This window comes from Pongo pygmaeus, chromosome 20, assembly GCF_028885625.2.
Source record: "Pongo pygmaeus isolate AG05252 chromosome 20, NHGRI_mPonPyg2-v2.0_pri, whole genome shotgun sequence".
Lineage (NCBI taxonomy): Eukaryota > Metazoa > Chordata > Mammalia > Primates > Hominidae > Pongo > Pongo pygmaeus.
In genome coordinates this window covers 62,396,283-62,411,310 of record NC_072393.2, presented here as the reverse complement: position 1 = coordinate 62,411,310, position 15,028 = coordinate 62,396,283, and the positions used below count along the sequence as shown (strand labels likewise).

Genomic DNA, 15,028 nt, shown 5'->3' with positions numbered 1-15,028 from the left:
CATGCCCAGATTATATACATATATGTTTTTTTTTTTTTTTTGTAGAGATGAGGTTTCTCCATGTTGGCCAGGCTGCTCTTGAACTCTTGACCTCAGGTGATCCACCCACTTTGGCCTCCCAAACTGCTGGGATTACAGGCATGAGCCACTGTGCCTGGCCTTTTTCTCCTTTAAGCTTTTGTTCTTTCTCCAATTTAATCTTCCCATAATGTTTGGGTCTCGGGGGTTAAGGGGTTGAGAGAGAAAAGTAGAGGAACCTGGGCATCATGGCTGAGGCTCACCTTGCACCTGCACCTTCCACAGCCTGGAGAAATGCAACCTGTCGGCGGCCAGCTGTCAGGACCTGGCCTTGTTTCTCACCAGCATCCAACATGTAACTCGATTGTGCCTGGGATTTAATCGGCTCCAAGATGATGGCATAAAGCTACTGTGTGCAGCCCTGACTCACCCCAAGTGTGCCTTAGAGAGACTGGAGTAAGTTTTTCCCTGGTTCCATTTCTAGAAATGACTCTATGGGCACAGATATCCAGAACAATGGTTTCTTCATTTGATATCTATTTATATTATTAAAAAGTAACATTCATTGAGTAATTACCATGTGCCAGGAATTGCTTTAAAACAGATTCTGAGTAGCATCCTGGATTTGTTGATCCCATCTCTGGAGCTTTTGCCAAGAAACTTAATTTGCACGAGGACCCCAGGAAGTAATGAATTTTTTAGTCAACCCATATGTGAGCTCCTAGCAGAAAGAAAACAAGGCCGCAAGGCTAGGGTGGTAGATATGACAGATTTACTTCCTGCCCATGTGGAAGATACAGTTTTATGAGTGACATATAAAAACAAAACAATAGATATGAAGAAAAACAAAGTAGAATGAGAGTAGAATGACAGGGATGGGGTTGATTTCCCAGCAGGGTCTTCTCTCACTAACCTATTTGAGGAGGTGATACTTAGAGACTCAGATGAAGCAAGGGAAGCAGCCGTATGCAGAGAAGGAACAGCAGTGTGAAAGGCCTAGGTTGGGCTGGGCAAGGTGGCTCACGCCTGTAATCCCAGCACTTTGGGAGGCTGAGGAGGGCAGATCACGAGGTCAGGAATTCTGAGACCAGCCTGACCAACATGGCAAAACCCCATATCTACTAAAGATACACAAAAAATTAGTCAGACGTGGTGCCTGTAATCCCAGCTACTTAGGAGGCAGAGGCAGGAGAATCACTAGAACCCAGGAGGTGAAGGTTTCAGTGAGCTGAGATTACGCCACTACACTCCAGCCTGGATGACAGAGTGAGACTCCATCTCAAAAGGTTGGAGCAAGCACAGCATGTTGGAGGAACAATGAGGAAGCTAGCATGGTTGGAGTAGAGTGAGGGCGATAGTGGTAGGAGATGGCAGTGCCTGGGATATGCTGGGCTGTGTAGGAATCTGTTTTGTCTGGGGTGAGATGGAAAGTCATCCTTGGATTGGAAGTGGGATGTTACCTTAATCTGACATACTTTGAAAGATCATGCAGGCTGCTGTGGACAGGTGGACTACAGTCAGGACAAAAATACCAGTATGAGCAAGAGATGGGGCTCCTATCAACCAGGAGAGAGTGGCCCATGGGGAGGTTATAGGATTTCAGGATAGATCGGAAGGTAGAGCCAATGGGGTTTGCCAATGGATTCGAGGTGGTTTAGGAGGGAGGGTACCAAGAACACCTCCCAGAGGGTGAGGTTGGCAGCTAGGTAAAGGGTGGGGCCATTCTCCAACTCAGGGAAGATTGGGGGCAGAGCAGGGTCTGGGTAAGAAGAGTTTGGGTTGGGGATATAGGAGCTTGAGATGCCATTCAGAGATGTTATGTGAGCAGTTGTAGGCAGGACTGTGGGAATCTAGAGGATTGCCTTGTGGGAATGAGAGACCCCGTACAGTGGTGGACGCACGAAGAGATTCTTTAGGTCTCTTCTTCTCTAGCTACATCGTGCTGCTCTGGTGCAGGTGTGGAATAGAGGGAAAGGTGGGTTTTCTGAGACTAGACAATTGTCAGGTGAGTATAAAAAGCACAGAAAAGGCCAAGGGCCTTTAGGTGTCACCAAGTTGATTATCCTGGAGAACCATGGACTCTGAACTGGCAAAGGAGCAGAGGGCCACTGCTCATTCAGCACTGAGTCTCCAAGAATGGGATTATCGATAGGTGATTCATACATATAATATGAGTTACTCATATGTGTGTAATTATATGTGTATGATCATGATACAATGCATAGAATTGTAACACCATTATAACTAATTATAATTAGTATTATAACCCTAATATATTATTACAACTCTATTATAGCCCTAATAATTAGTATAATTATAACTGTTATAATTCTATACATTGTAACATCATGTACATATATGCTGTAATTTTAACCATTATAATTGTAATTATATAATTACAACTAATTATTACAGTTATTTATATAACAAATTATTAAGTAATAATTTATAATGTAATTGTAATTATACATATATACACGTATAATTGTAACATATATTTCATTATATATTTACATTGATATATGTATTATGCAATATATGTATGTAATATATAGTTAATATTTAATACATTAATGATATACTATTATATAACTACATATTTCATAAAACTTATATGTTAACACATATTATGTAATACATGCATATCTAATATATGCCATCTCTATTTGTGATATAATAATCTTCTATAACCTGCACACTGCCTGTTTGCCAAGTGCCGTCCCAAGCACATGCACTGCTCATGGGCTCACTGGCAGCTCTCTGCCAGACCATCCTACTGCACTTTCCAATGGAAGGCAATGAAGGCTGGAAAGGAATGCAGGAGCTTGTTGAGGGTCTCCCAGCTGCTGACAGACAAGCCCATTTGGACCCACGCCCAACTGGCTCCAGAGCCTCGGAGCCTTGAAAGTTTTTTTCCTCTATTTTTTCCTAAACCAATCACTAATGAGAACCACAAACTTGGTGTGCTCACTGTAGAAATCTGGACCAAGGGAGGGTTATGGTATGCAAGATACTGGCATAGCCTGGGTCGGTGTCCAGCTAAAAAGACCATGTCATCCAGGGAGCTGCTGCATGTATAGACTCGGAGGGGACCTGAGGCTCTGTCCCGGGAGCCTGGGTCTGGGCTGCTTCCCTGTGTGTCCATCTCTGTGGCTCTCACCCTGCAGGCTCTGGTTTTGCCAGCTGGGAGCACCCGCTTGCGAGCACTTGTCAGATGCTCTCCTGCAGAACAGAAGCCTGATGCACCTGAATCTGAGCAAGAACAGCCTGAGAGACGAGGGAGTCAAGTTCCTGTGTGAGGCCTTGGGTCGCCCAGATTGTAACCTGCAGAGCCTGAAGTAAGTTTTCTTGGCTCCCTCTGAGTTAGCGGATGGAGGAGAGCGATGGGAATTGACCCACCAACGACTGAGTTCCTGATGGGGTTTGAGTGAGGCATGGACAAGCTCTTTGCCATAGAGGAGCTTCTGGTTTTGTCGGGGGTGTGGGATGGGGAAAGTGGGAGGACTGAATGTGTGTGTGTCTGGGGGACCTCGAGACCAGCCCCCGGGTTTGATGTTTCACTGGGAGGACTCGGGATCCAGCCCATAGTCATATTCACAGCTACACTTCATCAGGGTGAAAGGACACAAGGCAGATCAGCAAAGGGAAAGGGGCTTGGGACAGAGTCCAGAGGAAACCAGACATAAGCTCCCGGGAGCCCTCTCCCTGGGCAATCACATGTGGGATATGACAAGGTTTCTCTTCAAATAGCCTGATCAATCCTTTATTCTTTAATCCACAGTACCTCTCCCCTTCCCTTTCCTTCTCTTTCTGCCTTTACTACGTGCCTAGGCATGCTAACAGCACCAGTGGCTTATCAGTATTAGCTCACCTTCCTTTCCTTATTTGGGAAGAAAACTAGCTCTCCAGCTCATCGCAGACGACTTTTCCCCCTCTCCCATCTCTCCCTTACTCTCCCTTCTCTCCCTTAAGTGCCCACATTATCTAAGAAAAAGTTCAAACATTTAGCCAATCAGGTCTAGTTGAGATTGTGCGGTCCAACCCCAGCCAATGGGGAAAGGGCACAGGGTCAGGATTTGCATCAGGGATAAAAACTTTCATTCTCCTTTGTTCTATGTGTTCTCATGGTGACGGGCCAAAGAGAAGCACCCCTCTGCGCAGAAGTAAATTTGCTTTGCTGAGAAATCCTTTGTCTGAGTGCTTGTCTTTTCCTTAAGACTCCAAGCTTGATCTCCAACATCACACAGGACACACAATTCCTCCAGCCACCAGCTGTGGCAATCATGCCAAGTGTGGTCTACCAGGGCAGCCCATTAGAGACCCTGAGCCCGGAGTTTTTACTGAGTGCTGGTTATGTGCAGTCTAGCATATACCAAGACGCGAGCCACTGTGCCTGGTGGGTCAAGGGATTTGTTATTCTTCCAGGGGATTTTGAAACTTTAAGAGTAGAGAGAAGAGCATATATTGCAATCCATGTTCGAACTTCAACAATTATTGATTTATGGCCTATCTCCTTTCATCTAAAGCTTCACCAACACTCAGTAATGGGATTGCTGGGTCAAATGGGATTTCTGGTTCTAGAATTTTCTTTCTTTTTTTTTTTTTTTTTTTTGAGATGGAGTCTCGTTCTGTCGCTCAGGCTGGAGTGCAGTGGTAGTGGTGTGATCTCAGCTCACTGCAAGCTCCGCCTCCTGGGTTCACGCCATTCTCCTGCCTCAGCCTCCCTAGTAGCTGGGACTACAGACACCCACCACCACGCCTGACTAATTTTTTTTTTTTTTTTTTTTCAGTAGAGACGGGGTTTCACCATGTTAGCCAGGATGGTCTCAATCTCCTGACCTCACGATCCGCCCGTCTCAGCCTCCCAAAGTGCTGGGATTACAGGCGTGAGCCACTGTGCCCGGCCTGGTTCTAGATTCTTGAGGAATCGTCACACTGTCTTCCACAGTGGTTGAACTAATTTCTCCCTCTAAGATTATTTTGAGGCCCATCCCGTGGATCGTATCTCTTCCTTTGTAAACACAAAGTAGTTTTATATTTGTATCTGCATTTACAAGAATGAAGTTGAGTATGTTTTCAAATGCTGACAACCACTGATATAAACTTCCAGGTAAAACCTGTTGATACCATTTGCTGCTGATTTTTTTTTTTTTTTTAACCTATTACATTTTGTTTTTCCCCTAGTCACTTGTAGGGAATTCTTTCTTGTTTTTAAAACTTTTTTATCTTTTTATTGTAAATTTATCATCTGTATATGTTTTGGAGGTACAAACTGTTATGATTGTGAATAGTGTCGAATAATTAAGATAACGTGTCCATCACCTCCAATAATTAACATTTTTTTTGTGGTGACGATATTTGAAATTTATTGTGTTAGCAATTTTGAAAGGTACAATGTTCTATTAAGTACATTTGCCATGCCATGGAATAGATCTCAAAAAAAAAAAAAAAAAACAAAAAGCTAACAATTATATTCCTGTTGAGATTTTTGTACCCTTTGACCACCATGTCTAAACTCTAGGGAAATCTGCCTGTCTTTGGTCTGATTTGCATGTGTCATTTATCAGGCTGGCAGTTCTCTTACACTTGGCCTTTGATGGGTTAGCCACATGGACATTTTTCACATAGTCAAAATTTTTTTTTTGAGACGGACTCTTGCTCTGTTACCCAGGCTGGAGTACAATGTTGTGATCTTGGCTCACTGCAACCTCCGCCTCCCGAGTAGCTGGGATTACAGGCACCCGCCACCATGCCTAGATAATTTTTGTATTTTTAGTGGAGACGGGGCTTCACCATGTTGGGCAGGCTGGTCTTGAACACCTGACCTTGTGATCCACCCGCCTCGGCCTCCCAAAGTGCTGGGATTATAGGCGTGAGTCACCATGCCAGGCCAAACCTTTTTTTGGCAGGGCGAGGGAGGCTTAAGGATTTTGGATTGCTATGTGCCTTCTCTGCATAAGGGTATCACCTTCCAATGTTCCTCTCTCCCCTCCTGTCTTCCTTGTCTCTTCTCTCCTCATCCCTCCCTGTCTCATCCCATATTTTCTCCAAATAGTCACCTGGATTAACTATTTTGAACTTATTACGGTATAGTAATTTATTCTGGGAAATTCAGACCTGCCATTATGGGAGAATCCTGGTATCTTCAGCTCAACCGTCGAGCTCAAAGGCTGAGAATCGTGTACTGTGATAACCAAGCCAACTCTGGGTGCTGGGGGGTAACCACCACAGAGAGGCCCTTTCACGTTCATGCACCTGCGGAGGGCGTGGGAGGGAGAGGGCTGTGCTGCTGTGCCCTCAGCTTTCTATCTCAGGTAAATAGAGCACCTGGAGGTGTCTCAGCCCTCCTGACTCACACCCTCCTCATCCGAGGCTTGGGACAGAACTCTGGCTTCAGGGTGTCTCCTTTCCTTGGAAGTGAGATGGGCAGGTGTAAACACAGCATAGTTTCGGGACGCAATTACTTCCCCCCTTTTGTATGTTTTTATTTTGCAGTTTGTCAGGTTGTTCTTTCACAAGAGAGGGCTGTCGAGAGCTGGCTAATGCCCTCAGGCATAATCATAATGTGAAAATCTTGGATTTGGGAGAAAATGATCTTCAGGATGATGGAGTGAAGCTACTGTGTGAGGCTCTGAAACCTTCACATCGTGCGTTGCACACACTTGGGTGAGTTGATGCTGTTCTCCTTGCAGAGTCTCCCTTCTCTACTCTTGCGGGTGGGGAGATATAATGATTGGATCCCATCGGGGGTTAGAAAATGAGGCAAAGTAAGGACAAGTCCTCCTCTAAGAAATCTCGGCCGGGTGTGGTGGCTCACGCCTGTAATCCCAGCACTTTGGGAGGCCAAGGTGGGCGGATCACCTGAGGTCAGGAGTTCAAGAGCAGCCTGACCAACATAGGGAAACCCCATCTCTACTAAAAATACAAAAATTAGCTGGGAGCAGTGGCTCACACCTGTAATCCCAGCATTTGGGGAGGTTGAGTCGGGCAGATCACCTGAGGTCAGGAGTTCAAGACCAGCCTGGCCAACATGGGGAAACCCCGTCTCTACTAAAAATACGAAAATTAGCCGGGTGTATAGGTGGGCATCTGTAGTCCCAGCTACTCAGGAGGCTGAGGCAGGAGAATTGCTCGAATCCGGGAGGTAGAGGTTGCAGTGAGCTGAGATCGTGCCATTGCACTCCAGCCTGGGAGACAAGAGCGAAACTCCATCTCAAAAAAGCAAAAAGAACAACAACAAAAGCTCTCCTGCTAGAATGATAAGCTTGAAGTTTTTCACGTTTAGAGAAATGTTTTACTCTTGTTACCACCATCTTTGGCACATTGTAAATATTGTCTCTCCCAATCTGCCCATGGCGGGTGCCAGGTGCTGGGGTGGGGGTGGGGGGGCAGTGGGGATGCAGCCTGCTCCCCACTGTGAATCTTCACTTCACTGTTGTTAACTATCATGCAATGTGTACTCAGCAGACTAAGATGAGTTGCTCTGAAATGTAGGATTTTTTGCTAAATGTGGCTTAAATGATAGCAATTTCTCATGTAGGGAATGGTTCCAGGGTTCGTTAATACAATAGCTCAGTGATGTTTTCAGAAACGGTGTTTGTTAGGATTTGTTAGTATCAAATGAACTGAATCAAATTGTAAACCACCTCCAGCATTGTTGGGGTTTACCAGCCACCTCAAACCTCTATTCAGAGATTGTTAAATCTATGATATAGACACCACAAATTAAATTATTGGTTTAAACACAAACTAGACTTGTTTTCTCATAGGCCTGAAAGAAATGTGAATAGGTTAATGTTATCTGCAGTGCCAAATTTAAGATAGTTTGGCATAAATGCATTCTGAATCAAGTTCATCTTCAAAAAAATCAGTTAATGAAGCAACTTACTGAACTATTTCCTTAAGAGAGAGACTTATTCTGACTTTTCTCTTTCTAAAAGAAGGGCTTTACGGTTTTTTGTTTGTTTGTTTTTGATGGGGTCTCACTCTGTCACCCAGGCTGGAGTGCAGTGGTGCGATCTCAGCTCAGTGCAACCTCTGCCTCCTGGGCTCAAGCAATCCTACCTCCTCAGCCTCCTTAGTAGCTGGGACAACAGGTGCATGCTACCACACCCACCTATTTTTTTGTATTTATTATAGAAATGAGGTTTCACCATGTTGCCCAGGCTGGTCTCAAACTCCTAAGCTCAAGTGATCTGCCTGCCTCAGTCTCCCAAAGTGTTGGGGTTACTGACATGAGCCACTGCCTGGCCAGCGTGTAATAGTTATTTATGAACTCAGGTGGAGATCTCTGATGTGTTAAACTGATCTAATGTACTTTCTCACTTTTCTTTGTGTTTCTAGTAGATAACCAACACAATGTTCAAATTTTGTATTGTTGAATTTAGAAATAAGATGGAAAAAAGTGTAAATAAGGAATAACAGTGCTATTTCAGTTCTTTCAAAGATCTGATAAACTCATATCCCTTGTATACTAAAATGGTTTGTTTCACATTCTGGCAGGTTAAGTTTTTGTTTCCTCCACCATCAAACACAGTTTAAAATAGTATGTACCTTTGATTGATAGATGGGTTAGATGAGTTATGTGTCAGTATTTAAAAAGTGCCCGGCATGGAGTAAGTACTCCACTCTTTTTTTTTTTTTGAGATGGAGTCTCACTCTGTCGCCCAGGCTGGAGTGCAGTGGCGCAATCTCGACTCACTGCAACTTCCACCCCGCGGGCTCAAGCAATTCTCTGCCTCAGCCTCCTGAGCAGCTGGGATTACAGACGCCCACCACCATGCCTGGCTAATTTTTGTATTTTTTATAGTAGAGACAGGGTTTCACCATCTTGTCCATGCTGGTGTTGAACTCCTGACCTTGTGATCCACCCACCTCAGCTTCCCAAAGTGCTGGGATTATAGGCGTGAACCATTGTGCCTAGCCCTTTTTTTTTTTTCTTTTTTTCTTTTTGAGACAGAATCTTCCTGTCGCCAGGCTGGAGTGCAGTAGTGTGATCTCGGCTCACTGCAACCTCCGCCTCCCAGATTCAAGCGATTCTCCTGCCTCAGCCTCCCGAGTAGCTGGAACTACAGATGCATGCCAACACGCCTGGCTAATTTTTGTATTTTTTTATTATAAGTTTTAGGGTACATGTATACAACGTGCAGGTTACATATGTATACATGTGCCATGTTGGTGTGCTGCACCCATTAACTTGTCATTTAACATTAGGTATATCTCCTAATGCTATCCCTCTCCCCACCCCACGACAGGCCCCGGAGTGTGATGTTCCCCTTCCTGTGTCCAAGTGTTCTCATTGTTGAATTCCCACCTATGAGTGAGAACATGCAGTGTTTGGTTTTTTGTCCCTGGCGACAGTTTGCTGAGAATGATGGTTTCCACCTTCATCCATGTCCCTACAAAGGACATGAACTCATCATTTTTTATGGCTACATAGTATTCCATGGTGTATATGTGCCACATTTTCTTAATCCAGTCTATCATTGTTGGACATTTGGCTTGGTTCCAAGTCTTTGAAATTGTGAATAGTGCCGCAGTAAACATACGTGTGCATGTGTCTTTATAGCAGCATGATTTATAATCCTTTGGGTATATACCCAGTAATGGGATGGCTGGGTCAAATGGTATTTCTAGTTCTAGATCCCTGAGGAATCGCCACACTGACTTCCACAATGGTCGAACTAGTTTACAGTCCCACCAACAGTGTAAAAGTGTTCCTATTTCTCCACATCCTCTCCAGCACCTGTTGTTTCCTGACTTTTTAATGATTGCCATTCTAACTGATGTGAGATGGTATCACACTGTGGTTTTGATTTGCATTTCTCTGATGGCCAGAGATAAGCATTTTTTCGTGTGTTTTTTGGCTACATAAATGTCTTCTTTTGAGAAGTGTCTGTTCATATCTTTTGCCCATTTGTTGATGGGGTTTTTTTTCCTTGTAAATTTGTTTAGAGATGGGGTTTCACCATGTTGCCCAGGATGGTCTCTCTTAATCTCATGATCCACCCACCTCGGCCTCCCAAAGTGCTGGGATTACAGGCGTGAGCCACCGTGCCCCGCCAAGTGCTCCACCCTTAAGTAGTCAGTCTGCCTTAGTAATAGTTTGTTCCTGCAGATATGGTATCTCTTTTCTAACTTCCCAGTCTCAGAGGACTATCTGTTGTGCTTTCTTCCCGCCCGCCCCTAGGTTGGCGAAATGCAATCTGACGACTGCTTGCTGCCAGCATCTCTTCTCTGTTCTCAGCAGCAGTAAGAGCCTGGTCAATCTGAACCTTCTAGGCAATGAATTGGATCCTGATGGTGTCAAGATGCTATGTAAGGCTTTGAGAAAGTCGACATGCAGGCTGCAGAAACTCGGGTAATCCTCACTGACTTTTCCACAGGGAAGAACCTACAGGGACAAGGCTAGATTGACTAGGCTTCTAGAGCATGCGTCAGGTTTCCATTGCACTCGGCTTCCTCGGGCAGTGCTGGCCAAGGGAACTTCCAGTAAGGGCGGGAGTGATCTCTATCCGTGCTGTGCACCTGCTGTGTAGCCACTAGTGGCATCTCATCATTGGGCACTTGAAACTTGGTTAGTGTGACTGGGAACTGAATTAGTAGTTTTGTTTCCTTTCTTTCTCCTTTTTTGAGACAGTGTCTCACTCTGTCACCCAGGCTAGAGTGCAGTGGTGTCATCTTGATTCACTGCAACCTCCACCTCCCGGGTTGAAGCAATTTTCCTGCCTCAGCCTCCCGAGTAGCTGGAGCTACAGGCACCCACCACCATGCCCAGCTAATTTTTGTATTTTTGTAGAGATGGGGGTTTCACCATAGTGGCCAGGCTGGTCTTGAACTCCTGACCTCAGGTGATCCACCCACCTCGGCCTCTCAAAGTGCTGGGATTACAGGCATGAGCCACAACGTCTGGACTGTTTTTTCTTTTCTTTTTTTTTGAGATGGAGTCTTGCTCTGTCACCCAGGCTGGAGTACAATGGTGCAATCTCAGCTCACTACAACCTCCCTGTCCTGGTTCAAGTGATTCTCTTGGCTCAGCCTCCCCAGTAGCTGGGACTACAGGTGCATGCCACTATGCCTGGCTAATTTTCTTTTTTTTTTTTTTTTGTATTTTTAGTAGACACGGGGTTTCACCATGTTGGCCTGACTCCCAAAGTGCTGTGATTACAGGCGTGAGCTACTGCTCCTGGCTACCAGCCTATTCTAATATAAATATAAATTTTTAATTTTATTAGGTTGGTGCAAAGTAATTTTGGTGTTTGCTATTACTTTTAATGCAGTGGTTTTAAAGTAATGGTTTTTGCCATCACTTTTAATGGCAAAAATGGCAATTACTTTTGTATCAACCTCCTAATGAAATCTTAACAGGCACATGTGGCTAATGATTACCCTACTGGATGGTGCAGTCCTGGAGACTTTTGGGTATTTTGAGAGCCTGCTTCTGTTTATCATTCTTGTACCTACTCTACATGTCACTCCATAGCCATTAACTCGTGGCTTCTTTTTCAATACCGACTCTGGGCCAAGCACCATGGCATGGTAGACAGCAGGGAAACAAATGGACAAGAGCCTTGTCCTTGAGAGTCTTGAGTTCTCCTCCAGGAGATAACAGGTCTGAGACATAAAAGCAATCTCTGTTGTCATGAATGCTGTGAAAGAAACTCTGGGTTGAGATAAGACAGGAGGGTGGCCAGAATAGCAAGGGGCTTGCCTGAGGTGGTACCATTGATCCTGAGTCCCAAGGAGGCTGGAAGGAGGAGTCCCTATATCATGAAGGGAACATGAGAGGTGACTAGAGATGAAGGGTGGAATGTACTAAGGATGTTTCAGTAGCATGTGCAAAGGCCCTGAGGTTGCACCAAGCTTTATGTTGCCCCTTTGAGGCATTGAGAGAAGAGCATTTAATTAGAACACTTTCCACCCCATTCAGTATTCTGAGAGGAAATCAGAAAGGTAAGCAGGTTGGCTGCAGTTGTTCATGCCTATAATTCTAGCACTTTGAGAGGCCAAGGCAGGAGGATCACTTGAGGCCAGGAGTTCAAGACCAGCATGGGCAACATAGGGAGATCCTGTCTCTACAAAAATAAAAAAAAAATTAGCTTGGCATGGTGGCACACACCTGTGGTCCCAGCAGCTTGGGAGGCTTAGGTGGGAAGATTGCCTGAACCCAGGAGTTCGAGGCTGCAATGAGCTATGATCATGCACTCCAGCCTGGGTAACAGAGCAAGACCCTGTCTCAAAAAAAAAAAAAAAAAGTTGGAGCATGGAGAAAGGTAAGTAGTTAACAGCTGTTACCAGGTACATTTCAGCAGAAGTCATCCCAGATGCCAAGGAACCTTGCCTACTTTAGGAATTGAGTCACGATCTGCACCTTTTTAGATTTAAGATTTGATGTTGCCAACTTCACACTTCAGTGGTGCGTTTTAAAAAGGGTTCTGGGACAGCAACCATTAAAGATGAAGCTTCTCTGCTGTCTATCATGCATGTGTGCAGAAGGGGCTTCTGACTGGGTGCCCAGACCCTCGCCTCCTCTTGTAGAACGCTCAGATTTTATTTTTCAAAAATTGCTAGATGCAGATTAATGAGAAGTAGTACTTGGATTTATTCATACACAGTGACAATGGCCTGAGTTATCCTGGCCTGCCCACAAGGTCCCTTGTGTCATCTGCACCATGGTTTTCTCATCCTCTACCTTTGTGGTTGTGCCTTTTCTCTATGGAAAGGGGTTCCTGTGCCATCAAATCTTCTCCCTGACATCTGTGGGTAAGGCTAGGGTGGTGGGAGGTCCCAGTCGAAGGGTAAACAAAATTACCCTTCATTTGTTAGTCTTTCTGTAGGTTGGTGCCAAAGTAATTGTGTTTGCTATTACTTTTAATGCAGTGGTTTTAAAGTAATGGTTTTTGCCATTACTTTTTTTTTTTTGAGACGGAGTTTCACTCTTGTTGCCCACGCAGGAGTGCAATGGTGTGATCTCGGCTCACCGCAACCTCCGCTGCCTGGGTTCAAGTGATTCTCTTGCCTCAGCTTCCCGAGTAGCTGGGATTACAGGCATGTGCCACCATGCCTGGCTAACTTTGTATTTTTAATAGAGATGGGGTTTCTCCATGTTGGTCAGGCTGGTCTAGAACTCCCAACCTCAGGTAATTCGCCCGCCTCAGCCTCCTGAAGTGCTGGGATTACAGGTGTGAGCCACAGTGCCTGGCCGCCATTACTTTTAATGGCAAAAATGGCAATTACTTTTGCCTAAACCTTTATTTTGCTTTATATCAGTTTGCCACTTTACACTGCACCCTGCCTGTACTTCACTGCTTCCATCCAGTCTGCTGTTGATGAGCACCTAGGTTGGTTCCATGTCAGTGCTATTGTGAACAGTGCTGCAAGCAACACACACATGCATGTGGTCCATATACACCATGGAGCACTACACTGCCCTAAAAAGGAATGAAACCATGTCCTTTGTGGCAACATGGATGCAGCTGGGGGCCATTAGCCTAAGGGAACTAATGCAGGAACAGAAAACCACATACCACATGTTCTCATAAGTTGGAGCTAAACAATCAGTACATGTGGATTTAAAGATGGTGACAGTAGGCCAGGCATGGTGGCTCACGCCTCTAATTCCAGCACTTTGGGAGGCCGAGGTGGGCAGATCACCTGAGGTCAGGAGTTCGAGACCAGCCTGGCCAACATGGTGAAACCCCATCACTACTAAAAATACAAAAATTAGCCGGGCGTGGTGGTATTTGCCTGTAATCCCAGCTATTCAGGAGGCTAAGGCAGGAGAATCACTTAAGCCCAGGAGGTGGAGGGTGCAGTGAGCCAAGATCACGCCATTGCACTCCAGCCTGGGTGACAAAGTGACACTGTCTCAAAAGATATGTATATGTGTGTGTATGTGTGTATGTATATGTGTGTGTATATGTGTGTATATATACATATATACACATATTTGTTGACGAGACACTGGGGACTACTAGAGGGAGGAGAGTGGGAAGGAGGCAAGGGTTAAACTACTTTCAGGTGCTATATTCACTACCTGGGTGATGGGATCATTCACACACCAAACTTCATACCATACAATAGACCCACGTAACAAACCTGTACATGTTCCCCTGAACCTTAAAAATTAAAAAAAAATTACTTCTAAACTTCTTCACTGCTTCTAAACTTCAGTACTTCTTATTTTGCAGGCTTCAAAAAGACTTGCACGATGTAGTGAGAGAGGAGATACAGACCTCACAGGAAGAGCTCTGTCTGAAACTCAAGTGTGCATGGGATTTTAATGACCTTGAAGACAAGTGGTGGTGGTGATCCCATGGATTGGATGCCACGTGGCTTGACGATGGATCTTGGGGTAAAGCCACCAGGACATGCTGGCCTGTGTGTTGCTCCGATGTCACCCTTTGTGGGGACAAATGAGCTGTTTCCTGCAGGAGGCTTTGTCACGGTTGTTGGAGGCAGCCCATTACATGCCCAGGTCTGGACTCCTAGTCTAATAGTGTCTGGTGCCAAGATCATAAGTTGGTTGTGCCTTCAGTCTTGTCTATGTCCTCCTTGGTGTAATGTTTTTAATTCTTGTAGGTGTTGAGAGAATTCAATAAAGCAAAGGATACAAAAATACCTCAGGAAAGCCCAAAGCCTCATTTCTCATGGATTGAGAAGTGGGATCGATGTGTTTATAATTCCATAATTATTATACTGTGATTAAGCCACATAGAAATCCAGAACTCCTAATATGCCTTTATTTTCACTTATACTGATTCCCCCAAGAAGTATTAGACTCTGCATTGATTTTTTTTTTTTTTTTTTTTTGAGACAGGGTCTCACTCTGTCACCCAGGCTGGAGTGTAGTGGCACCATCTCAGCTCACTGCAACCTCCACCTCTCGAGTTCAAGTGATTCTTCTGCCTCAGCCTCCCAAGTAGCTGGGATTACAGGCATGTACCACCAGGCCTGGCTAGCTTTTGTATTTTTAGTAGACATAGGGTTTCACCATGTTTTCCAGGCTGGT

The 15,028-nt window shown here is 44.9% G+C and overlaps 1 protein-coding gene across 2 annotated transcripts in view; it reads left to right on the top strand.

Annotated features, from left to right (window-relative positions):
- Positions 1-14,629, top strand: part of NLRP13 (NLR family pyrin domain containing 13) — a 42,682-nt gene extending 28,053 nt beyond the window's left edge. The window contains exons 8-12 of one of the 2 annotated variants that reach the window (XM_054463748.1): positions 304-474; positions 3,186-3,356; positions 6,514-6,684; positions 10,208-10,335; positions 14,208-14,629. In XM_054463748.1, the coding sequence (XP_054319723.1) occupies positions 304-474; positions 3,186-3,356; positions 6,514-6,684; positions 10,208-10,335; positions 14,208-14,233 (667 nt within the window). In that variant the 3' untranslated portion in view covers positions 14,234-14,629. Of the gene's footprint in view, positions 1-303; positions 475-3,185; positions 3,357-6,513; positions 6,685-10,207; positions 10,383-14,207 lie in introns of those variants that run through there. The other variant, XM_054463747.1, reaches the window with a different exon arrangement.
- Positions 14,630-15,028: the final 399 nt, after the last annotated feature.